This window comes from Strix aluco, chromosome 6, assembly GCF_031877795.1.
Source record: "Strix aluco isolate bStrAlu1 chromosome 6, bStrAlu1.hap1, whole genome shotgun sequence".
NCBI classification, from domain to species: domain Eukaryota; kingdom Metazoa; phylum Chordata; class Aves; order Strigiformes; family Strigidae; genus Strix; species Strix aluco.
In genome coordinates, this window is record NC_133936.1 from 22,261,578 (window position 1) to 22,288,242 (window position 26,665).

A 26,665-nucleotide genomic window follows, 5' to 3' on the forward strand; every position below is an offset into this window, starting at 1 on the left:
GAGATCTTTACTCATTTTCTTCCATATTACTGCCATTGATTAAAAATCAGCTCATTAAAGCTCATGTAGACCACCGTACTAAACTCTTAATTCTTTCCGAAACTTCTTCAAAGAAAATGAACTCATGATTTCTCTCCACATCTTCAGATGACATAAATGCTTCTGTTCTTAAGAACTCCACTATAATCACATAAACACAATTTACTAACAATTCCTGCCCATTTTGTGTTCTTAATTCATGCTGGGATGAAATCTCTCCCCTTTTAACTCACTTGGATACTAGTTTGTTTATCCTAGCCATTAGGCTTATGACATAATTCACTTAAAATACAGTAACTGTTCTATGAAATCTATGCCCATATATAGAACTGCTACTTCTGCATTTTCAACATTCAACAACTAATCTCATTGATTCTGCAGTTAGACTTTTCAAAACATCACCATTATGGCTACAGAATCACCAGGTTATTCAATTGTTGTATTTACCTTTTTGTGTAAGCTACTCTTCCACAAAGTCTCTGAGGTCTAGCTTATCCCATACTACTTTTCAAAAGCACGTTGCATAAATAATCCTGAAAAAACTCTCCAAGATGACAAAGGTCTACAAAGACTTCTGTGATCCCACTGAAGTCTTAGAGAGGTAGCCTAAATGTCCATGTCAAAATTATGATGCATTATAGAAAATCTACAAGAGAATTTCTACGCAAGCATTAAGCCAACCTGTACAAAGGGTAAGACAGAGCAAGCCTGAGCATTAACCAGACATATACTCCATGCAGAGAAAAAAAGGCAGGGGGATTCACAATCAGCAATAAAACCCCACATACCAAAAAAAAAAAAAAAAAAACCACCAAAAAAAAAACCACCAAAAAACCACCCAAAAAAAAAAAACCACAGGGAAAGGAGGGCATAACTAGGCTTTTTGAACTATTCTATTTCCCACCACCATCACTAAAATAGTAAAAGGACTGGTTATATCAGATGTTTCAGCTAGATAAATTACAGGAAATATTTTGAGGTTTGCTATGCAGTACTATGTTACAACACCCTGTCAAAGCAGCAGAACAGAATAAAGAAATTCTTCTGCCAAAAGCACATGAGAACAGGAATCTGCTTTCTTGAACATAGAGGCTTCTAGCATCACAGTACAGCAAATAACTATCAATCACAAACTAATTTTTCAGGAAATAAGACAAATCAATACTGCACAAGAAAGTGGAGAACCTATACCAATGATCTGGAAAATGTAGAAGTCTTCCTTCCCTCCACCGATGAGCTCAGACACACTATATTGCTGGAACTCTTCTGAAATGTCTGTCTTATCTGAAGAATAAGCAGCTATCACCAGCCATGGCTAAAATAATTTTAAAAGAGCTCTACTCTTACTGACAAAGGCGTTAAAGAAATTGCAGCTAGAAAGTGAAACGGGATATATATAGATTAGATACAGGTTTATTTAATAGTGACTGTGTTCAGCTTTGAAATCAAGCATCAGACTAAGTGATGGCTTTTTGCTTTCAGACACTTTCTTGGTAAGGAGACTTTTGCCTAGGACCACACAGAGCTCAGCACTTGTCAGCTTGGTACAATGCCACCAACACACTAAGATCAGACTGGAAAGTCCAAGGGTGACTATTAAACATGTTGGGGGCATTCAAGTAAACCTGGCAATAAGTGCAGTTTGAAAAGGGAAGAAAGAAAAACAGAGACTATGCTCATTACCTTCTTCTACCTCAAGACTGCCTCCTCCCTCTGTTCCCATCCCAGCTCTCCCAACAGAGACCGACAGGTGCTGATGTTAAACCCCAGGCTGAGAGAATTTTTTTTTTTTTTTGACAGAGAGGCTTTATTTAGTGCAACTCTATTGAAACAAGTAAAATAAATGAACCACCAAAAATATTGCCACTGCATTTGTTAGGCACATGGGAGAAAAAATAACTTGTAGGTGGATCAAGATCACACATTCTGTTGAAGCTCGGTAGAAATAAAGTCACGCCTCATTACTAGAGAAATACATCCTGTTACCCCATACAGTCATATCACATATTGCACAGAGTCTTGTCTTTGAAGCTACCGTAGTAAGACAGTCAGTATACCAGCTCCCTTAACAGTTTTCCAATCCAATATAATGTATTTAGTGCAGAACATGGTTTTACTCCCCTGTGCTATCATGATTTGTGTTTAAAGTGACAACAACACAGGAAAAGACACAGTTAGCAACCAAACTGACAGCCCCACATTTCAACACTGGAAAACTTTTAGCCCTATCAATCACAAAAATAAGATAAGGCACATCAAAACACATTCTTGCTCTTTTAAGAGGGTACCTGCAAAGGAATTCAAGTCTTTTGGGTAAGATAAGGTGCTAACGAAGTTGAGGATCAACTTTTAGAAGTGCAGCAGAAATAGACAGCCAACACGATGCTTCTACTTTTGCCTGTCTTTGAATAGGAAGCTGCACACACTCCAAACACACCTTGGTACTTCACACTGAAAGAAAGTGTCACAAAGCAAAGTGGAATGCTGCCAAACATCCAGGCAGTTTAATGCCCATCTGTGTGTGTCATCACCAAAATTATCTTTTAACGAAATACTCTATGGCCTTGAGTCCTCTCACATGCTAGTCACAGAGCTCACAGGGAGCCTGGTACATTTCCAGATCTGGTATGAGAATATCTCCCCATTCATTAGTAATCCACGCCAAAGAAATGTCAGCATGACGGCAGGTAAAGAAAACCTCAACAAAAGCAGTCCACTTTCAGCAGGTGTTATCTTCTCCCTGACTTGTCATTTAAAATAGATGAGTTGTCTAAATAAAGAAGTTGAAAGGGAACTATAGCAACTCAAATTAGGCTGTCTAGGCAAACCCTGTATTATAAATACTACCCAAGATTAAATTCCTTTTGCTCTCCTCCACATCTCAAATATCTTCATAAGAAGTCTTATTTATAAGTGAAAAATGTTTATATAAAAAAACCCCACAATCACCACTATTTCAGAATTTGCAGTCATCAGAACTGATATTTACCTCATGAAGGTGTCAGGGTAAGACTGGTGTGACAAGTACCCCCTGCTGCCAACCCCTCATAATGGGGTTAGCATAAATAACAGTACTTTATAAGGCAAGCAGCCATTCTTTGTAGCTGAGCAGGTCACATATTCTTTCCCTTTCTCCTTATTATCAGGCCCTGAACGTCGTGTAAACCAAGTAGACAAATCAAACAGATTTCTTCTTCTCCTCCCTACTGGCCTCAACATTCCTGGGTGCCAGGCTAATTACTCCCTCCCTTACCGGCCTTCAAGGTCCCTGGCACCCAGCCAAGCCAGTGGTGGTGATGACCCCATCACAGAACAGTGAAGCATAACAGCACACAGAGCATTATCCATAAAGCCAAGCAGTTACAAGTCCTGAGTGGGGAACCTGGACTGGAGCTGATGCTGGACAGTGAGATCCATGACTTCCAGCAGCCAGGGACACCACCACCACCATCTGCTTCCTCCGAGGATCGAGTGACTTGTATGCTTTCATATAATTTTCAAGTCTGGATTATTATTGTTACACTGATACAGCAAACCATGTACTAAAATTTGACCCAATCTGCACAGGGTCTAAGTGATTAGAATAATAAGTCAAATTGTAGTATAAATTCTGTATCACAGGTGATTAGAAATCATAAGTTAGGATCTAGGTGATTACAAATTGTAAATTAAGTCTTATAAATTCTGTACTACACTACTTATAAATTGTACTATACTGATTCTGCTTGTAGAAATCCTGGGCCATTCTAATAATAAGTTCTGTGCTATACTAATCATAATATCTTGCTAAGAAAATAAAGCTTTAATAGTAACTACATTTCAATGCCATCATCATTCTGGCAAAGATCCTGCCTGTCCCCTTAGTGTTGTGTGACAACTGGTAAGCCTGATTAACAGAGTCTTCTGAGTAAATAAATGTTATTCTCTGATGCAGAATTTACTTCTCACACACTGCAAAATTATCCTGTTCATGTGTCTAAAAAAGAAGGGTATGGAGAGGAACAACCAACACACGGACTCAGTAAATACAGATGAACATAAACAAACAAGTAAACAAGCTAAAAACATTCAGTTCTGACCCAAAACCACATCAAATCTCTTGTAAAATATGCTACTTAAAACCTACAATACATCAATTTGAATGGGCATCAAATGTGAAATGCAAACAAAGTATCTCTGTTTCAGTTTACAGAACTTGCATCTTCCTCACAAGTCCCACTGCTTTCAAGCCTGCTTGGGGTATATCTTATCATTACTTTATATACCTAGTCCACTTATACTCCCTTCACTATCATTTTTTTTAAGGTTGTGATTATGAAGTAATATAAAGTACTGCATTGTAAGAGCTTAACAAACTAAAGAGTATGAAACTGAACTTCACAGTGAAAATTCAAGTTCTATACCTGGAATGATCTCTCCTGTCAATCACATTACCTTCCACATGAGCTGCCATTGTTAAAAAGAAACGAAGTGAAACAAAGTGTTATGCTTAAGGGGAAAATAAACTATATTCTGTTTCAATATTAACATAATTTACAAAAGTTGTGGAACAGAAATTGGGAATTCAATGCCACCAAGAAATAGCATGTATCAGGTCAGAGAACAGAGGTTGATTAGCTATACTCACCTAACAAACACCTAAAATGCCTCCATTTCATATCAGTATATAAAGGTAACTTGTGAACTCACCAAACTTATGGTCTAGAAGATATGTGTGCCATTGAACAATGAGTACCATTACACATAACAGTCCATTACTTAAAGAGATTTAAAGCAATACTTTTATTTGGGCATGATGAAAAATAACTAAATAAATAAATAAATCCATTTGAGTCCAGCACCTAGGGGAAAAAAGGGAAGATCCACACTGTTAGGTTGTCATTAGGTTAGATTATGTAAAAGAATATGCTGGCAGGACTGTGGATCATCTATAAAGGTTCTCTGAAAGGACTCTTGAAAAGACCAAAACAAAGAACTGAGCCACAGGTAATAACAGCACATCTGTAAGAGGTATTATCTGTTAAACTAACTCACAAGACAGAAGAGGGGGAAGAAAAGCTCTGAGGCGCCTGAGTCCTCCAGTTAACATTAGGTTCGTAATCAGATCTGCACTCGCTTCCTGTAAAATGAAAAAGAATCCAACTTCACTCACACTGTAAATTTGTTAAGGAAGAAGAAACAGAAAAAGTAGCAGCAAAGAACTTGCAGCAGGCTTTTTCACCCACGCTTCCGCTGCTCTTGCGGCATCGTCGGCAGCACAGCTGTGCTGCACAGCCACCCGGCTGGCACACTGCAGGCAGGAGTCGGCTCCTGTTGTACAATCACACTGGGGCCATCGTGTGATAAGGAGAAACGTGGATGCACTGTACTCGACGTGAATGAATCCAACAAATCCCTATTCATTCTGCACTTTCCCAACAAAAGGCATGAAAAAGAGTTGAAGCGAAGGATATGACTTGGTTTAAGAATTTATTACAAACACTGAAATGGATTTTGTCTGTCGTGTTATTATCCATTCATCCTCACAACGTAGGTCAGATTTTCAGGCAGTAACATAAACCTCTTTATTTGGATTTTTGTTAGTTACAGTTGTACAAAAACTTGCAATCAAATTCACGGAACCAAAAGCCATACAAAAGAACACCTGTATAAAACAGAGATAGTTTCTTGCTGGTTTAATATGCTGTGGTTAGGTCAAATGATGAGGTCTCACTTTTTTTTAATTTAAACTTTTTCTTGTCATTCCTACAGTGTTACACAGAAATAAAACCAAACTTGAAATATGTGTAAGGGGCCTTGACAGTTTCTGTTTTTACAGGGTTTGATAAAAATTTTGCTCACGTTTTGGGAGAATAATAAATTTCTTCTTACCAGGTTAATCCAAAAGTGTATTTTTCATATCACTGCTTACAGTATACTTTTTAAACACTTTTTTTTTTTTTTTTAAATCATGGACTTCAAACTATCTGTTATCAAAAAGAAAAAGTCAAATCTCCAGGGCTTATTGTCGATGAGGGGGTTTCTACAAGTAACATTAGAGAGGCTCCTCTACCTAATTAGCCCTCCAGAAAGCATATCAGCAGGGGCATTTCATTTTTCCTTCATTGATCTGAAGAAGCATAAACACTTCACTCAGACACATACACCACAAAGAGTAGCTTTTTTTTTTTTTCTACATTCATTTGAAAAGCTGCTAAAATAAACTTCCTTATTCAGTCAGCTGCACAACAAAAGAACATCGGGTAATAAATCTCAATTTAAGCCAAAGAAGCTTATCTAGAAGGGAAAGGGAAAGCTGACATCATTCTTCCCTTAAAAATTTGTTGTTTCAAATGTCTAGTTTTATTCTAGACTGAACAGTCAACATGAGTTTCACAGGAAAATCCTGACAGTAATACTTCAAGTACTAAAAAGACCAACAAAGCAATTCAGAAATACATGTATCAGGATGTAGTTCTTACTCATGGGCAAAGCCTCTCATCAGACACAAGATAAATTAATAATTTCAAGAGAGTAGAAAAAACAGAAATAGTGGACAGAGAATTAAGTAATTTAAGTTAGAGGGAAATTCAAAAAAGACCACCAATCTTCACTTAGTACTCTTTGGTTGCCTGCACATTTGCATTTTTAGATCAAACAGGCCTGTTTTGAAGTTAATACCCTCTCTTGATCCTCCTCACAGAACTTTAGTTTGCTTTGCAGAGTGGCTCTTGTGTGTGCAAAATAAACTCCTTTTGGAGGAACCTGAACTGGAAGTTCTGCTCCAGCAGAAACATGCTCTAACCCTTGAAAGATGTAATGGCTCAGACCAGTCTTCGGGTATTTTCAAAAAACAAGGACAGCAAGGATGCTTGGTCCAAGTAACTAGTGTATAACTTGTTCGAAGTAAAGCTCCAAACCCAAATTCATTGTAGACGTCTCAACATTAACTGATTCACTCCCCTTATCTGCTCCTGTTTCACCAGAAACTTACAGATGTAGACACAACTAAGATACTAATGAAATTCCAACGTGGAACCAATTTGTAATCCACAAATATTCTCCAAATCTACCTTTCTGTTAGCAGGGACACTTTTGTCAGAGTTGTTTCCTAAATTTAAGATGCTCTTTAAAAGAACAAAGCCCCAACCAAGTATTGTTCTGCTGTTTCACACAAAGATACCACCAAAACTTGTTTCAAACTATGGAATCATAGAATCATCTAGGTTGAAAGTGTCTTCTAGAGATCATTTAGTCCAATCCCCCTGCTCCAACAGGGTCAGCTAAGCAGGTTGCCCAGACAGGTTTTGAGTATCTCCACAGATGGAGACCTCCACAACCTCTCCAGGCAACCTGCTGTAGTGTTTGATCACCCTCACAGTAAAAGTTTTCCTGTGTTGAGATGAGATTCATCATTTTTAATCTGTGTCTATTGCCTCATGTTGTCTGTGGGCACTACTGAGAAAAGTCTGCCTCCCTTTTTCTTCATTCCCTCTCACTGTTTATTTCTACAGATTGATAAGACCCCCCGAGCCTTCTTTTCTCCAGACTGCATAGTCCCAGCTCTCAGCCTCAAACGAAAGATGCTCCAGTCCCTTAATCACCTCTGTGGCCATGGACATGCTGAAGTTTTGCAGGCTCACACCTGAAGTACAAAGCTGAGGAAAATCTCTGTTAAGAAAGACTCCCTGAACAGGTTTAGTTTGTCCAAGCTGAGACACTACCAGCAGGGCTAAAATTTCTACTCTTTCCCATCTCCTTCTTACTTGCCTGTCCACACCTCATTCAGCTGAGAGCTTTCAGAACATCACAAAGAAAAGCCCTACTCTGAATAACATATCTGGAAGAAACAGCTATTTTGAGATACAGCTGTCTACACAACAAAGATCTATATGGAAAAAAAAAAATCAAAATAAATTACCTTTTCATATTAAGGAAGAAAAAAGCAGTTAATTTGAATCATATTCTACAACAGCAATGCCATCTTATCATACCAAATATAGGTGCATGACACTCAGAAACAAAGCTTTTCATTCAAAGTTCACAGATGTAAGGAAACTTCTTTCTCTACCACTCTTCTAATACAGAACCACTTCTTCCTAATAAAATGCAAAATAAAAACAAACCCCTTTTCCTATCATATGTTCTACTACAATCTTAAACACTCTATTATGTTACATGGCCAGACATTTTTGCCCCTAAGATAAACTGCAAGATCTAATTCTTAGTTAAAATATTTTCAGAAAAGAAACATGGATTGCGATCATTTCATTCTCCCTGTTGCTTCATCATCAATACAGAAACCATTATTCAATATGCATACAAATCTTGACATCTGGAAGGCAAAAGTCACACTGGAAATGGCTCTGCATAACTACATGAGTACTTGATATCTGGTATTCACTGTGGGACCAAAAGTTACCTTACCAGAGTACCATCTGAACACCACAGAACTCTGCTTAACTCCACTTCACCTTATAAAAGCAGGGCAAATTGAAGATTTGCTATGCTGAACCAGATTTTCTGCCTAGAAAAAAAACTGTTAAAAGAGAATTACTGTTCATTTTTGAAGTAGCACTATAAACAAATGCTGGTGTTGATTTAGCTGGCATATTTTATTGTTTCTCATTTAGTTTGAAAGTAAACACTTGGAACAATTCTAATACCATGAATGCAGTATTTTCCAAGTCTTCCAGATGTCACCACATAGTGTATCATTCTCTCCCGAGAATGAAGAACAGCAATCTACCAAAATAAAGGCAGTATTGCTACTAAACTGTCATGAAGATCTCAAATTAATACCACAGTGTTGAACTACAAAGCATCTTCAGCTAGTGCACCCCATCAGAATGTGCCTGCTAGAATGTGAGTCCATCATGGCCAGACACTACATGAAAACAACTTACCTATTTCTCATCCTGTTTCTCATGAAACAATTGGAAGAGCTGGAGCAATACAAATGCTATCATATCATTAAATGTTCATCAGGTGATTCTAACGTAATTTAATGAAGTTCCTATTATTAGTCTGAAGTGGGTCAGAAGCTGGAAGCATAAGACACTAACAGGAATAAATTATGTTTAAATTCAGTCCCTATAATAAAATGTCTTCAAAGCAAAGTAGTGGAAGGAAAAAGCAACTTTACAATGGAACTGTGATCCTTCTGAACATGAATATGTTTCTTCTCAGAAGTCTAAAGCAATAGCTCAAGCTTATGATCTTGTCCATATTACTCCTACAGGACAGAAACCATGATCAACAGGTAAATACACAACATTTTTCTGGTCTGTTAAATTAACTATTTTTGTGCCACTACCCTGAAGCAGATATACTTGGCACATAGTTTGCTTACATCTATAGCAATTATTTGTTCCTATTAAGCAAACCCTCAGACATTCAATATTGACCTTGACTGTCAAGACCTGTAAATTCACACTGCTTCTGAAAGCATGACTAGGAACAAAGAAAAGCTGCCAATTTTCCATCTGCTTCTCATCCTCATTTATCTTTAAGTGTGTTAGCATAGCTCAGCTTAAAAGCTATGTAACATAATCATTACATCAGCCTTACAGGGCATCCTCAAGTTTCACCTGTATTTTACTTCTGATCAGAATACCTCTGAGGCAGTTAGACATCCACAGGAATAATTAGGCTAATAAAATGATTCAGAAATTGTTAATCATAAAGACAAAGGATTAATGGAGACACCTAATTTATCATACTGGGGGCTCACCAAACTGTTGAGAAAAGTCACATATCTAGTCAAACACCGAGGGGGCAAAGGACTGAAATTATTAACTTCACCAATGCCACAAACTTAATACTTCAGCTAACAAATGAAGAACACTGTTCAAACTTTTCACTGAGCTTCTCTCAGGAGCAAACTGCGGGACTGTCACAAGCAGCCCTGGAAAATCGCACCTGGGAATTGTTCAGAGGAACTCCTAAAAAACCCACCACCTTCATCAGCATTGTCAGCATCTCAGCACTGCCATGGAAACTTTCTACAAAACAGTCACCAGTCAACTGAAGTCTACCTAAATGCCAGGAAGCATGCACGCTTCTCCATGAAGATTAAGCTGCTTCCCCTTTACTGACATCCCCCAACCATACACCTCTCCTGAAAGGCAACCAACACCCATAAAGTAACTGACTCACAAGTTTCAGGAAAAATTAGGTTCCTCCTGCACTGTCAGGTACCACATGATTGCTTGTTTCTCCCGGTATACTCTCCCTGTTTTTTCTCATTACTAAGTTTTCTATCCCAGGGCAGGGGCGGGGTTTCACATCTTCTTAGTCTAGCACTCCTAGTCCCCCAGGCGTATGTTAAATACCACAGCATGATCTCCAGCCAGAAGCACAGCGCAGGAGGAAGCAGGTGACAAAGAGATGGAAGAGCTGCATCGCCACCTCACTACGTGAGGGTAGGCAAGGGAGGACAGCAACCAAACCCCACAAAAGAAGGCAGAAGATAAGCATTCAACATGTACTGGTTGCTTCAGTGACACAGTTATCACACAACCACAGAGAACCTAGTACAGTGCATATAGAGACCGGTACAAGAAGGAAAAAGAAAAGTTTTAAAGCAAATTCTTCTCTCAAGGATTTCATCCCAGCATTGCTTCATTCTGCCACTGCTGGACGGTAACGTTCTCACATCCACAAACTGCTACCCTTATGCACAGCCAAAGACCTTCAAATTTAGCAAGAAACAGTGAAATGTGACAGAGCTGCCAGGATTTCATCCTATCAGCAAGGCTGTGCTGCAAAAGGCAGAAATAAGGAAAAATCCACTCATTCAAAAAAGCTAATTATTTATTTACACAGGGTAAGCAGTATCAACTTCTGTTGAGTGTGATTTCCTTTAGGGGGAAAAAAAAAATTTAGAAAAAGTCTCGCCTTTATTTTGGACACCAGTAAATTTCCTAGTGACACACTTATCTTCCAAGTTCTGCAAGCAGATTGCTCCTCTGCTACTGTGGCTCAGCAGTATCCCAGTGACTTGAACAAACCCCAGAAATTAATGAGAGTAACTAACTTAACTTGATTTCTAAGGTCCATTCTTTAAACGCCAAGAATTGCTGTTATTACTGGAGATAAAAACCAGCTTCTATATACTGCTGCCTTATAGTTCTGAATTATTTTGGAAGGTGGGAAGGGAGAAGAAAGAGAGAATCAAAAGGGTCACACAAAAATGAAGTATGACCTACACACGTAGCTGCTGTATGAGCCACCCACATCTCCTTTGCAAGGAGAGCTCACTGTTTTTTCCCCTCAAGCTGATCAGAACAGATGTGGTTTTGTTTCCATTTAAGAGAAGCTCCATTTGACAAGCAGATTCTGGAAAAAAAACAACCGGTCTCTGACCTAAGAGAAAGTGATTCTTCACTGAAAGAAAAAAAAAAAAGTAAACCAGTTTTAATGTTGTTTCAAAGCAAGACATGACCCAACCTAAAATTGCTCTCCCAGGTCTGAACTTGGCCCCTGCTATCAAAGTACAATTCTGGTTACAAGCAGTGGTTCCCCTTTGAAGATGCAAAGCCTTGCAGTTTTAAGCCTAAGTGAAAATCCAAATCATGCAACCCCTTCATTTTCCACATGCTCACCAGCAGAACTGCTTCTCTTTCTATCACTCAAGCAACTCCTGCGGAGCCAGGACTTTCCAGGTCTCAGAGGCTTTGGACCTTATCTATAGGAAGAACTTGGATGGGGGAGAGAGAAAGCATAGGGACAGGAGAGCCAAGCATAGAGGAGGTAGGTAGATTCCAAGAACAGGAAAACACAGCACACTTTCTGTAAATTATCATTACATAACACCAGCCAACTGCCTGATGTGTTGATTATGTGCTCCTTTACCCTTCCAGTTAACAAATTCACTTTAAAACAAGTTTTATTTACTGGTTACTTGCAGTTGTGGGAAACCCAAAGCAAGTTATGCATAATTTTTTTTTTGCTATTTTCACACCATTCAGGTTCTTGTAAAAATAAATAATTTTCTTCCTGACAAGTCTGAATTCCAGTTGCATAAGTTAAATTCTTTTTAAAAGTCACTAAATTATATGACAAATTTGATCACTGAATCACTTACAAAGCCTAACCTCTTTGAAGCAATGAAAACTATAGACTTGTCTCCAATCTGGGTATTTCTAATGCAGAAAGTCCATTTTCATTCAAAAAAGCCAAGACAGAGCTCCCTTCCCCAACACTATTACTATCATGTGGAGACAAGGCAAATAATTAAGAACTACCAGCCCTGCACAGCCTCATTAGCAGCACAGCACTGAAAGTGTTCTACAAGGTATTTTTAAATTGTACCACGACAATCTTTACTCTGACAATTCAGTTAAAAGCCACTCCTTTTAAAATACTAAATGGGGATTTAACATTTCTACAGTTTCTTCAAATTAGCTGACAGAAAATCTTGACCAATTATTTCCCAAAACGTAAAATTTTAATTTTCAAAATAATAAACTCTTCCTGTCAAGCTACAGTTGTATTAAGTTATGATTAACGTTATGAAGGCTATATTTAATATGTGCATGTACAATATGCTTAGGCTGCTGTGGTAACTTTTAAGATTTATTGGTAAGGAATAGAATTTGCTTTGGAGCATAATTAAGGCAGGCACATCTTTCTTTTACACAAAGTTTTAGTATAAAGATCTTCAGTAGTGTTAAGTATTACTTACCAAATTATGCAGCTTATGCAAGAATTTCAGGGCTATTAGAAATAAATCTCTGCAAGAGCAAATATCAAAGTTTACTACAGCTTTAGTTGCTAGTGTGGTATTTCACTGAGCAGTCTGATCTGATTTGCAGCATATATATAAAAACTACTGCAAAAGAAAGCCCTTAACTGTTTTTTCCAGTCAGAAAAAATACTCCTTAAGTACAGGGGTAAGAAAATTTGGAAAGTGTGAATGAGACACAAGCGTCTGATTAACAGAACAACACAGAACTGTAATGTTACCTCTAACTACAGAGAGGCTTTTCAAAACAGCATACACCATGCTTACAAACTTGAACATCAGTTCCTGAGCAACATAATCAGAGACCTCCCTACAGAGTCAAAGATCTCTGATTGCAACAAATGTAGGAGAGTCTCATTCTCTGTGAGACAAAGAGCCATTAGCAATACACAGGGGGGGGGGGGGGGGGGGGGGGGAAGAGTAAATAACATTCCACAGAAACACCAACAAAGACCCCAGAGCTATTAACACCAGAGTGCCTCACAGGTTGCTTACAATAAGAGCTATAAAATCAGCATCAGCAGAACAGTCTCGAATGATAACCTGTTCTACTCAAAATCCGAACACATTTGACTTAGCAACACTGCGCCTTATGAGGCAACAAACCACAAGATATTTTTGAGCTCAAAGTTAGAAAGGCAAAACCAGATGAAAGCCTCAGTTCAACTAAGGTAACTTTTTTAATGAGTTGCAGCCAATATAGATAATCCATCATGTAGCAGTAACCCTTTATTTTCCAATTAATTCTGGCTGCTTTCTAGCCAAATTAATTTTCCAAGGCAGTTGCAGCAGGAGACATGAAAACATAATTTTATAAGGAAAGCTAGCATCCAGCCTAATCCACTGCTTCTATGTAACAAAATCTTCCTTCCACAATAATCAACGCAGGCTGACAAACATTAAGTTATATCTAGCAGAAGAGCATCAACTCCAATGTAGTTTTCCAAAAACAAGGCAAAGACACTTGTTCATATCACTTTCTGAAACCTTTTTAAAAACAAAAAAAACCAAAACACAAACCAAACCACAAATAAAAAACAAACAAAACCCCTAGATTTAATGCTGCTTTGTCTCATCCGTGTGATGCAGGGGGCTCATTACAATTTGAAAGGTACAAATACAATTTTAACACTACTCAATTTTCAGGTTTTTTTACCTTGAGTACCATTTAAGCGTTTGTTCTGTGAGGATTTCTATTGCTTCTGAGGAGGAAAAAACCTCACATATGTAAGTGACATAAATTCAGAGAAATGTATTTCAGAATACTTGGTTATAAACTCAAACTGAGTAAGAACATCTCTCACAGTATTGCTTTTATTAGCTTTTTTTAAAAAATCTAAGTCATATCCATCTTACAAAAAAACCCCAGCACATACATTAAAATCCACTGCACATTCTAACAATGCATTAAAATCATAGACAGAGATCTCCCAGGTCTTCACTAAATTAAATCTGGCTCTCCCTTATTAGCAATTACTGTTCTTATCTCTGTAACTCCTACCAGAAGGTTGCTTTGGATCCTCCTGTCCTAAGTTAGGAATCCACTTCTAACTTCCGAATGGGTACGTGTATGGACAGCCTGTATCTATCTGAATTAATGATGTAAGAATTTCCTCTCAACTCTCTAACCTATACATTTACAAATAGCAACCAGAACGGTTTCTTCCTGCTCCAAAAAAGATTTGTACATAGCCATTAACAGGAAGAACCTCTTCCCTTGCATCAGATCTATCAATCACGCAGCCATGCAGCAAGTCAAACAAGGAACCTGATCCGACAGAAAACTAACCCAGCAGAAGAACTAGTTCTCTGTCAGATCAATGCGATCCTTTCAACAGCTGCCTGTTAGAGCAGATTAAATGTATCATGAAACCACACACCAAGAATTTACAAAGAACCGGCTAGCCACCTTAAAAATAAAGCAAACATGGAATAACATCTCACAAGAAGCACTCCTTAAAGCCAGCATTTTCTTTTTAACAGGCACTTGAATCTCCCAACCAGCACAAAGGAAGCAACAGACAGAGAAGGGAAAAAAGCTGAAATCTGTATCATGTGGACTTGGTTTTCAACATAGCATTTGGCTAGACACAGATGAGCAATAAGGAAAGTTCACATTCTCACACAGAAAAAGAACAGAACTCCTCCAACCTGCCAAACCCATGGCATGAAGACAGCCCACATGACTAAATGATCTTCATTTTACGATCACCACCAAAAGTTTTAAATGCCCCCTAACACAGGCCATTGCAGTCATTCCACATCTGTGTTTTAGTTACCATACAATATAAAGCCTCATCTGTTGGGAAGTGTTGTGATCAACCATCCTGGTATACCTCACCCTCTGTACCTTTCTTCCTACAAAGCCCACGAAGATGCTTCAATATGTTGTTATTTTTCTCATTTAACTGGCAAAGGGCTGTTGAAACTGAACCCTTCCCTGAAGATGCTACCCAGCTCCTCAGGGAGGGGTATGTAGTGCTTTCCAGAAGTGAAGGGCTCTGTTTCAGCAAGTGGTAACTACTCACCTTCACAATGCAATTAACCCTGGCATGGCCGATGCAAAGGGATATAAAATGCTGCTGAACCAGACTGTATCATTTTCCCCTCCCTCAGGTATAAAAAAGATGCTTTAAGAGTCCCTCACTGGGTTCACTAAAAGCAACAACATTCATCCAACATCTCCAAAATTATGTCCACATTTGGTCAAAAGCACAAAATTTATACAGGGGTGGGGGGTTTTTGCAGGAAGTGGGGTAGGGTGTGTTTGGTTTTTTGCTATTTTTGATAGTAGCAAGACTAAATCTCATAGTGGGTCTCTAAGTTAAGACAACAAATACAAGGTGTTAATAAAAAAAAAAAAGACATATTTAACTAAGCAAAAAATTTTTAAGTGGCACAAAATAAATCTCAGTGAGTTTGAAAGTAATGTAAGCAACCTAAGCTTAATTGAAGTCAGACAAGTTCAGTGTGTCCAGGAATCTGATTCAGTATAACCTGACCTCTATTTCCTCACAAGGCATTTACTTTAGTTAAATAAATAGTATCAACATTTAACAGCACCAGTAGGTAACTAGTAATAAAGTTTCTCTACAGATAGGTATCTGCTACTCCAGTTTAGTATGCACTTGTACAATGGATGTATGCTTATACATAAATATTTATAAAGACATTTTACATATCAAAAGATACAAGCTTTTAAGTGGAAAGGAGTTTCTAAATGAAACTCTCACCTAGGCATTCTACAGGTACTGCAACAGAAAATAACTATTATTTAAATAACTCATATGACACATGTCACACCCTAGACAAGGATTAATCTAACACCTTTGAGGCCTTTTTTACCTTAGAAGAGGGATTCACTCCTCAGCAAGATACAGTTTATGCTAGTAGAATTGCTTCCATTTGGCTAATTTAGATACATTCCCCAGACCGAGTAAGACAAAGTCCTCTGGCCAGTAAACCCACGCCCTTGGCAGGGCCCCCACTGGCAGCACTCACTTCATGCCGAGCACCAGTCTGGTCCAAGCCAGCCACCTCCAGGGACCTGAGCACCTGAACCCTCATCCCTCTTCGGTCCCTTTCCGTAGCCCAAGAAGTACAAACAGAAACGCAAAGGCACCACCTGGGTCAACAGAAAGCCATCCCATTTTAAGGAAGAAGTACTTGTCTCAACTATTTTGTTTCTGCCTGTGAAAAATAAAAAGTTTAATGACAAAGCTGAGTACACACTATTTGCAACCCAGATCAATAACATGAACTTCTGGTTGTCATCAGCCTGACACCAATTAGCAGTTGGTGTGTAATACTGAAGATAACCAACAGCATGAGCAGGCAAGACTCCTGGATTTTTTTCATTTAAGTGGTCTCATTCATAAGAAATAGCAATCAGAGTCTTACAGCTGGTATTTGCCATCTGCAGTATTTGCTGGAGGTTTAAAATGTTACATACAAATAAAAGCAAATTTTTCCAAAGTAATTCATTAGCAACAAGCAACATCTAGGTCAGGAGACAAAAAACTTTCCATCACCCGTACTGTCAACAGTCACCTTTTCACACAGTAAAATTCAAAATAATCCAATCCAAACATAGAGGATGGAGGCTGAACACATCTGATCTGCATTAGCTGGACACGCAAATGAAGCACTGAAGAGCGCTACCAGAAAGCCCCCTACCCACAGGGCCGTGGGGAGGGGGACGGCAGACCCGTTAAACCTCACACGGCAAACCGGGACAAAAGCAGGTTGGCTGAGGTGAAACGAAGCTGTAATCCCCCACTGGCCTTATGTGCCACCGACTGGCACGGGGAGCTCGGCCAAGGGGCACAAGGAGATGGGGACAAGATTAAACAGCGAGGGAGAAGAGGGGGGGGTTTAAAAATACATATTTTTAAAAAAAAATTTAAAGGGAAGTCACCACAACAGTAGCAGATCTAGGGGTGAGATTTACCTCCCCCATGAAACCACCGGAAAAATGCAGAGTAATCTAAGCGGATGCATGCACATGTGTGCATCCACAGACACACACAAAGCACTGAGAGCGTATTTGCAGAGTTGCCGAGGTCCCGGTGCAAACCGGCAGGTCGGGGCTCGGGCGGCGGCTGCAGCCACCGGTGCAGCGGGTGACGATGCGCCGCAGAGGAGCGGCGCGGCGGCACCCTCAGCCGGGCCGGGCCGCACCGGGCGGGGCGCGGCGGGTTCTAGAAGGAGCCGCCGCCCCCCGGGGCCGCGCCGCCCGCCCGCTGCCGGGCGGATAAAGTTTGCAGCAGCCGGCGGCGGCGCCACTGCAGTGCCGGGCGCATCCGCCGCAGTGAGCGAGCCCCAGCCTGCGGGAGGCGGAACGCCGGTAGGCCCGGAGCCGGCCGGCCGCCGCGGCATCCCCTGCCGCCGCCCCGCAGCACCCTCCGCCGCCCTCCCCGCTCTCCCGCTCCACTGACCGATAACCTCCTGCAGCTCGTAGGCGTCCCTGCAGATGGGCCAGCCGACAGCCGGGGCGGCGGGCGCGGGCGCCGGCTGGGGCTGCTGGACGTGGACCGGCGACTCGCCCTGCTCCGCCATGATGCTGCCGGAGCGCTCAGGCACCCGACGACCTTCTTCAAACTTCCCTTCCAGCAACACCTTTCGGCCGCGCTCCCTCCCCGCGCAGCCGGCCGCCCGGCGGAGGGAGGAGGCAGGGCACCGAGGGGGAGGAGGCAGAGGCGGGCGCCGCCGCCAGCCCCGGCCGCTCGCCCCGCACCGCTGAGGGGAGAGGGAGAGCGGCGGTCGGGGCCGGCGGCCCCCGGCCGGTGTCGGTGCGCGGCGCCGGCAGAGCGCGGTGGTCGCCCCCCTCACACACCTCCGCCTGAGGGGGAAGCGCGGGCTCTCCGGCGGGGGCGGCCCCGCTAACCCCGGGGGTCGCCGCCTTCCCCAGTGCCTCGTCACCTGCCCGCCGGCTGGCAGCGTCTCCGGCCATCTTCCTTCCGCGCCCCTCCCGCGCCTCCGTGTGATGCTCTCCGCGGCTGGAAGCATGGCGAGGTCCTGTGAAGGGCGGCGGGCTGAGCGTGTGCGGGCCGCGGCCCTGGCGGCAGACCCCCAGGCGCCCCGCCGGACCCCGCCGGGGCTGAGCGGGGCGGCCGGGGAAGGGCCCAAAGGCAGGCGCGTCGCACGGCGGGCATGCTGGAACCCACCTGTCAGGCCGGTGACAGGAGCACGCGGGCGGCTCTGGAGCACTGCTCTCAAGCATACAAGCGTTACTGCCGAGAGCACTGCTGCTGCAAGGTTACACATGTTTAAATTCGAGGGCATGAAAAGAGCATTTGTTTTCATCAATGATGGGGGCTGCAGTCCTGCAAAGCAGTTAAGTCTCCACTTGACGTGAGTGGCCCTTTCCAGGGAGTAGCAGGGCCACTCCAGGGCAGCTCAGCGTGCACACCGCCTTGGTTCATGGCACCGTGAAGGGCTCTGCACAGCTGAGAAAGGCTCCCCTTGGCTAGCCAGAACCAAGTGATCTAAACAAATATTCAAGACAAGAATCATAATTCAACCCCTCTACTGCTTCCCATTATACAAGATGAGATTAAAAAAAAAAAAAAAATCTGTTAGATGAAACTCTGTTGTTAATATTAGTACAGAATTTTTTTTTTCTTTCCACCCTCTCAGTAGTGCCAGTGTCTGTATAATAGCAGGATTTTTCTTGCTATGAAATAATTTGTGCAGTCTACAGTCTCACTCCTACTTTGAATGCTTTGTGTTTTAAGATTTATGGAGATCTAGAAGAATGGTAAGAAGATTTCCATAGATTTTTAAAATCTCAGTTCGTACTTCAGCAGGAACTTAAGGGTACATAGAACTAATAATGAAAATATATCAGCAGGAAAGCTTTCAACGTCATCGCTGATTAAAAGTAGAACTGAATCTCATAATTTGTTAGGAAGTATGATGAAGTGTGATTTAAAGTCAAGAAGATACACATAACAAAACCTGTTAGGTACTGTATTGAGTCCTAGTTCAGTTTAGGATAACGCTCTTCTACTAGCTAAACTTTTTTGTGTAGCTTATTCAGTGAAGGCTTTGAGTTAGTAGAAGGTTATTCCAAGAAGGAAAGCAAGTTACTTCTGTTTTGCCATCTTGCTGAGAAAGCTACTGCTTAACATTTCGTCAGAAGGTGTATCAGCAACTTGCAAATACAGAATCATTTGTGTGCTGGACTTCCATTTTCTCACATGCAACAGTTAAGCTCAGTATAGAGGCTCCTAGTAATAGAAAAAAATACCACACATTTTTGTGCTAAACTAATGATTCCTCTCAATCTCGTTTTTAAAAGCCAGGTGATTAAAATATTTTCATATACACACATTAGAAATTATCTGCCACAAAACTAAAGGTCAGCAAGAGTTGGAAGAGGAAGTATTAAATTGTCATTCAATATTAAGCTTAACACCAAGACTAGACAAACTTGTTATTAGTAGAGAAGACCTTTCTGCCAGCAATAGCATGAAAAAAATGAGTAAGACAGCAACAGCACAGGCCAGATCAATCAGCACAGAAAAATGGGTTACTCACTATTGATGGAAAACAGCCAACTTCTCCATCTGTACTCAGTTGTGGGTGAGTTTAGTTCCTAAGCCATGAATTTCTGTGATGCTCCTGCCATATCACCATCTAAACTGCTGGTTTACATCTGATACCATTATAGTAATTTTTGTCCCAGTTTGTCCCACTAATCCTGCAACTTTGGGGATTTCTAGGGTGTACCTGTACTCTGCAATTTGTTGAAATGAGCAGCTTTTACAGGAAGAACTTTGCAGGATAGCAATTTTATAAACAGTGGGAGCTGTAGAAAATGTTCCGCACATTCAGGGTACAACTCAAGAAACATATCAGAGCCTCAGAGTCGGGTAAGATAATAGAAAAGAAAGCAACAGCAAGCCCTTGAAGCTGTTGGCAGGTGCAGGTAGGCCAAGCTGCCTTTGGAAAGCAGGTCCCCTGCTGGGGACGTAGGAGAAGAGCCCTGCAGTACCTAAGGCTCTGCTGTTCGGAGCGTTACAGGCAGTCGTTCTTCCACAAGACTTTTCAGACACTGAAAAGAACAGCAATCTGCAGATATTGGAGGTTCTAGAGAAAGAGCTAGGTCTTACTTAAAATCACAATTCTCTGAACTGAAGACCATTCAGAACGGTCCTGTCTGAAAATGATTTGGCCTTTCCTAGTGCGTGAAGACATAGGACTCCAGGAAATTGTATGGATCACTGAGTCCAGTCACCAAATGATTGATTCCAAAGTGAAAAAAGGCTTTACATAGCTAGGCTACAATCAAAACTGGCAATATTTAAAACCTGTAGGCCACCATGGGAGAAGAGTTAGTCAATGCTCAGATCTTTCAACAGTCCCCAGCAGTACCCTCTGAAGATGGGGGGGGGGGGCGGAGTTTAGAGCAAAGTAACTCAGACTTCATTTCCAGGTTTGAAGGATTTAGACAAGAATAACATTGGTCCTTGCAATAACATTTCAGAGCAATTAATTAACTTTAAACATAAACATACCTATATAAAGTCAAAGACAAGCATGAGGATGGGGGTTCATAAACAATGGTACATACACTAGTAGCATGCACAAGGGATAACATCCACCCACTCCTCTTTTTCTGAGTATAAAGGCAGCAGATGCAACCTAAACAGCCATATAACCTAGCATAGATTAAACCAGAGTGAGAAGGAACTATTCTCTCTACTGTCACTTCTACCTCAGAGAAACAAGTGAAGTAAAACCATCCTCTCTCCCCAAAAATGGCCTAATATTTCAGTTATGACCATCACATGGTGTAGCACAGCTCTCTGCAATCATGTACATAATGTTTGAAAGCCTCTAATTTGGTAGCGGTGAGGGACGGCTGTGCTTTAAACAACATCATGAGATATGAAGGCTGACACAACAGCAGCTGGTGCTGATGGGAGTAGACTAAATGCTTTCAACCTCCCTTTCTCTTCTAGTGAATGCACAGTTAAATAGGTAACATGCCCATTATTGTCACTAGAATGCTTGCTTTCATCAAAGCTTGCAGCTTAGATTAGTTTCTGTTCACACAGAAGACATGAGAAACTTCTTAACAATTCACATTGCAAAAAACATCTTAATACACTGGAAAATCTTTGATTCAGAAGCCATTGTCAGCTGTGTTCTTACTAAGTCTCACTGAAGTTAATGGCTATCGGAGCATAGTGACCTTACAAAATAAACCACTTTTCTTTTTTTCCTAGGTTGAAGGCCTTGATGCCCTTGTATCTTTTCTTCTCTCCTCCTTGTAAACCTTTGCAAGCTGTTCCTCTCAGCAAATTTACTCCTTAAACTCAGATAGGAAGATTTTGTGTTCTGGATATTAATGATTGTTGAACCAGTAACCATTAAGCTAGAGTTTATTGTTATATAATCAAATGAACTTTTTAATTATTTCCTCATATGTCATAGCCCAAGCTGTTATCAGTCCTTGCAATAGAAACTTCCATTGCCTTTCTGGTAAGTACGGTCAGTGCCACAATACATGCCACTGTGATTAGTGACTGTTTCTATTAGAAACAGAATAAAGTACTGTTCTCTTTCATGTGAACACCAAACTTTTTTCTTAAGTATTTTCTTGTTTGACCATCCTATTTTTCAGGCCACAGATACAGGAAATGCTCACATCTTTGTCTCAACCACTCTGAATGTGAGTGGCCTTGACAGACATATTGAAGATGTCACTTAAAAGAATAATGGAGCCTATGTGAGCTTCTCCGCAGAGCTGGAGAGCAGAGGCAGCCTCAGTCTCGATAGAGCTCATTCCTCAACATTAGCATTGCATGGTAGGAACCACTGTTAAGGTAGTTAAGTCTTCACATCCTCCCCATCCAGTTTTTCAGAGAACACATTTTGCAGTTAACTTGCTGTTGCTACTAAACCAGCCAAAACTTGAAAGTCATCAGCTTAAAAACAACTAGCTCATTCCAGCGCCAGAAGTACCAGTGGCTCATCACCTAAATCGTGATGGCACACCAATGATTATACATTTCAAACATTCAAAATTCAGAACTGTGCATGCATTTAGAATATTTACACAGTAGCCATTCTTGTATTTGCAACAAATGCCTTTTGGAACCTGCAGGAATCACAATTTCCTCTATGATGATTTGAATTAATTTAGGATACAGTCACCATGAAGATGACAATGGACTATTGTTGCTTTTGAACTCCAGTTTAATATCATTAAGATGTGAAGGTGTCTGGCTTACTGAGGCTTTTAGCAGGAATGAACTCTCTGTAGCTGTGAATGGATAAAACTCAAACATATAAAAGAGTTGATCTAGGAACTTCCATGGCTTTCATCACTGTAGGATATGAACATCTCATGCATATTAATAAATTAATCTTCACATACCAAAAGGCTGGAGAATATAATTATCTCAATTTCACAACTGGAAACAGAGAAAGCTTAAGGTCATACAAGAAGTCTGTAGCAAAACTGGAAATAGAACATATATTTTCTAAGGATGGGATTTCACACAGCCTCTCAGCAAGATCAGAGAACTAATCTGACTGACAGCTAATTCCTGGTTTGGTTCAGTTGAAAACATTAGCTAGTTCACCGGGCAGCCAAGAGAGGATAAACAGGAGAGACATGAGAAAAATGTGGCCAATAGTGGGGAATGAGATATGCCACCATTTAAGCAGGAGCACAGTTTTAGCTTTGTTAGATGGTCATGAAATGCACTAAGTCCAAAACAAATACCTTAATTATAAAAGGCTATTCATCATTTGAGTAAATGACCCTACCCTTTCCTTGTTTTCTGTTTATAGCATCAGGGAAGGAATGGTTCACACTTTACTGGAAAGTTACAAACTTCAATTCAGCAATGTTTATAAAGTGTTTGAATTCTTGGGATTGACACACTTTAAAATGTTTTCTTTCTAGTTTTGGCGATGTAAGCTGAAATAATTTTCTAACCTAAATGCCGTAAGTGTGCCTGTATATGAAACCCAAACATTAAACAACAATTTCTGATTACATTTAAAATTTCCAAATTTTTTTTGTGATGGAAAACCTGGGGTCTGATGAGTAGCACTTCCTGGGAAATCAAAATGGCAGTTAAAAACAAAATTAACCTTGCTCATATTTTATGCTTTCTTTCCAGCATTATGATTTGCAAATGAGAAATCAAACTGTCCAGAGCTGCTGGCTAAATTTCCCCTCGAATAATTCAACAAGATTCCCTATCCAACTTGAGAATTATAAAAAGCTCAGGCTCCTATCTCTCAGGGCAGCTTGCTCTGCTTTCACAGGACTGGCAGAGGTCCTCAACCTAGGTCACCCTTGGAGAAGACAGCTGTTTAATGAAGAGCTCCTGCTTGAGCAAGCCACATCAAGAAGCAGCAAGGGCTGGGCTGCCCTGCGAGGGCAGGTGAGCCGGTAGCCATGGGTTCCAGCGAGGCAGCAGGGGCCATGGCTGCACCGAGCAAGGACATCCTGGCAGGACCCCAGCCAGGTGAGGGGGACAGGCCCAGGGATGGCAGCCAGGGTCAGTGACAGCTCAATGACCACCAGGTGAGTCTGTAGGGACAGGGCACCTGCAAGCTGCAGCTAGGAAGTTCAGTCAGCAAGGCAAGGTCAGGATCAGCAGGGTGCAAGAGTGGGCACTGCTACAGTGTAGTAGGCTCAGGCAAGGACCAAATATAGCTACAGCATAGCTCAGGCGAGGAGCACCGGCAAGGGCCTGAGCTTGAACACAGCAGAGGACCCAGGCAAGGCTTCTCACAGCTCTGTCTTGCAACTTGGCTGTTTCACCCTGATCCAAGGTTACAGAGTGGTACCATGTCTGAGCTGTTCTTGAGTACAGACAGTGAAACTCCTAAAAGTAGGGAAAGAAGTTTCAAATCCAGTTGGTGTGCTCAGAGCCCTGGCAACATGGGCTTTGCATCAAGAAGTCTCGAGTGTTTCTCTTGTTGGGAGTGCTTGCCATACCCACCATTATTTTCCAGAGTCGCAGGGCAGAGCAAAAGTACTGTCAGCATAGCTTCAGATTTGGATGCAGAAAACTGCCTATTGCTCTAATTCCCTCTACTCTAACAAAGTGCTGAAACATGGCGATCTACCCAAAGGGGAAAGGTCAGAAGTTGCTATCCCTTCCTATTTATCAAATAAAGCTCACAAAGCTTCCTGGTACCAAGAGAAGCTATAGAATAATATCTGAAACAAAAATGTGGTAACAAATGAGTAGTCTCTAGGAAGATTAAAATGCCAGTTAAGGCATTAAAAATAGAACTCAAATCTAAAGAAAAATCTCCTCCTCAGAACAATGAGGTGCTTTAAAATTCCTAAACACTCTAATTACTTTCTCTCTTATCTCTAAGAAAAGCTAAAATGTACAGTAATAATCTTCTTGAATGTTCACAGTATTAAAAAAAAATTGTTGACTCAAATATTTAGATTTTAGTCTTCTTTAAAAGGCCTTTAACAATTGCTTTGGGTCTCACACCATTTGTGTAATTGAAGAAAAGAAGGCTTTAAATGTAGTGATATAAACAACATTATTTTCTAATGCATCCCTTACTATTTTTATGATTTCTATAAAAATCTAATTTATCCACAAATGACAGAAACCTAAACTCATCAACACTCTGCTTTTAATAGACAAAAAATAGAAATTAGGCAGTTTAGGCACAACCTATTTTTAAGTTTTACTGGCATATCATTAAAACAAACAAAACGCCCCCAGCAGACATCATTATTCACAGATGCTGTACCCATAAAAGCCTTGCATTTAGTATATACCACTAGGTATAACATGTCAAGAAAGCACTTCTAATTTTGTTTCAGTCATTACCAATAGTAGAATCAATGAAAGTCAGATATCCTGGTATAAACAGGTTTTGCTGTTATAGCCTGTAATGCGTCCTCTGCAAATACAGTGATCAAAGTCAGAGCTCTGACCCAATACTCTGGGCAGTATGATTGCACCTACAAAGCCAGTTATAGCAGCAGAAACCACACCTTGACTAGTTCTGTTTGCTATGCTTATGTAAGGGTGGTTATCATACTAATATAAAAGCCTAATTTTGCCAATATACAGGAGAACATATTTGGAAATGCTGCCAGTAAAATAAGGTTTTATCTCCGTCGGTAAACAAGTCCTAGGGTAGGCACAGCTTTGTCTTACCAGGGATTACTCACTGATATAGGTCATACTAACTACACAAAGCATCAGCTGAAGTGGTGTAATTCTGGGATGTGATCTTTGAGTGGCACCAGAGAGAGCTGTATGGAAAGAGGATGCTACAAGCAAGGGGAGCAGGCACAGCTCGCTCTGGGATGTGTAGGGCCTAGGGTGAATATTGCTGGGTAAAAACCAAAAGGCAAGAATAGTATTTGATGGGAAGAATGGGGCAGCTGGAAGCTCTGGGACAACTGAATATCTGACAGTGCAAAAGACAACAGGAAGATACTTAAAATGGAACTTTAATCTGAATCTGCAGTGTCAGTTTTAAAAAAAAAATCCTCTTGGAGTATCACCTCATTTCCTATAGTATCTAAAAACTCTTTAACACATCATGCACATCAGACATTGTTTATTTGGAATAAGTTTAATACACAGCTTTATTACAAAGTCTTGAGCAATGCGCTATACATATATTTGAAATGTATGAGCGCAATGTCTTTTAACCAAAGCAAAGTAGAACTGTAAGTGAATACGCAACTTGTCTAAGCTGTGTGCCTTTATGAACTTACTCTGGTTTCCTACAGCACATTGGGTTGTGGCTGAAACTGTGAATAAAACCTTCATTCCCAGTCTCTCAGCAGTCCAAAATCTTGGCTAGCTTGCTAACATGCTGAGACAACTGAATTTGCCCACTCCAGGAAGAAATCTGCAGAGGTAGAAAACACCACGATGTTCCACATGAGACTGAGAACCAGCACAGCCCTGAGCAGAGAAAGGTGGCAAAGCTCGAAATCCAGGAAGACCTGCAGGTAGTTCTAATAACAGCAGCACAAATGAGGGCAATACCTAATACACAGAAACCAAAGAAATGCCATGAAAGCCTTTGCTTCTGTGAGCAAACAAAAGTGAAAGGCTGGCAGATAAATAATGATTAGATCAAAAAAACCAGATGATTGACTTGAATAAAACATGAACTGTGATTGCCGAAAATATATGTGAAGAGCAGAGCCTGCAAAGTTAAGGCCATTAGCACAGGTTGGGACAGGAGGTGCCCAGCTCCACTGACCAATTCTGGAGCAAGACCCCACCCCTATGTCAACTTTTTTTTAAAAGACAGCAGAGTGCTGATCTTTAAGATGTTAGAGAAAAATGTATTAAAAATTATAGGCTATGTGTGGATTTAAAAAGCAAACAAAAGAGTTAGTAAGATTTTATGTTGGCCTCATTGTAGCTT

The 26,665-nt window shown here is 40.8% G+C and overlaps 1 protein-coding gene across 2 annotated transcripts in view; it reads right to left on the minus strand.

Moving 5' to 3' along the window:
• STK39 (serine/threonine kinase 39) overlaps nt 1–17,926 on the minus strand; it is a 106,078-nt gene extending 88,152 nt beyond the window's left edge. The window contains exon 1 of one of the 2 annotated variants that reach the window (XM_074829029.1): nt 17,704–17,926. In XM_074829029.1, the coding sequence (XP_074685130.1) occupies nt 17,704–17,824 (121 nt within the window). In that variant the 5' untranslated portion in view covers nt 17,825–17,926. The remainder of the gene's footprint in view (nt 1–17,703) is intronic. The other variant, XM_074829028.1, reaches the window with a different exon arrangement.
• Nucleotides 17,927–26,665: the final 8,739 nt, after the last annotated feature.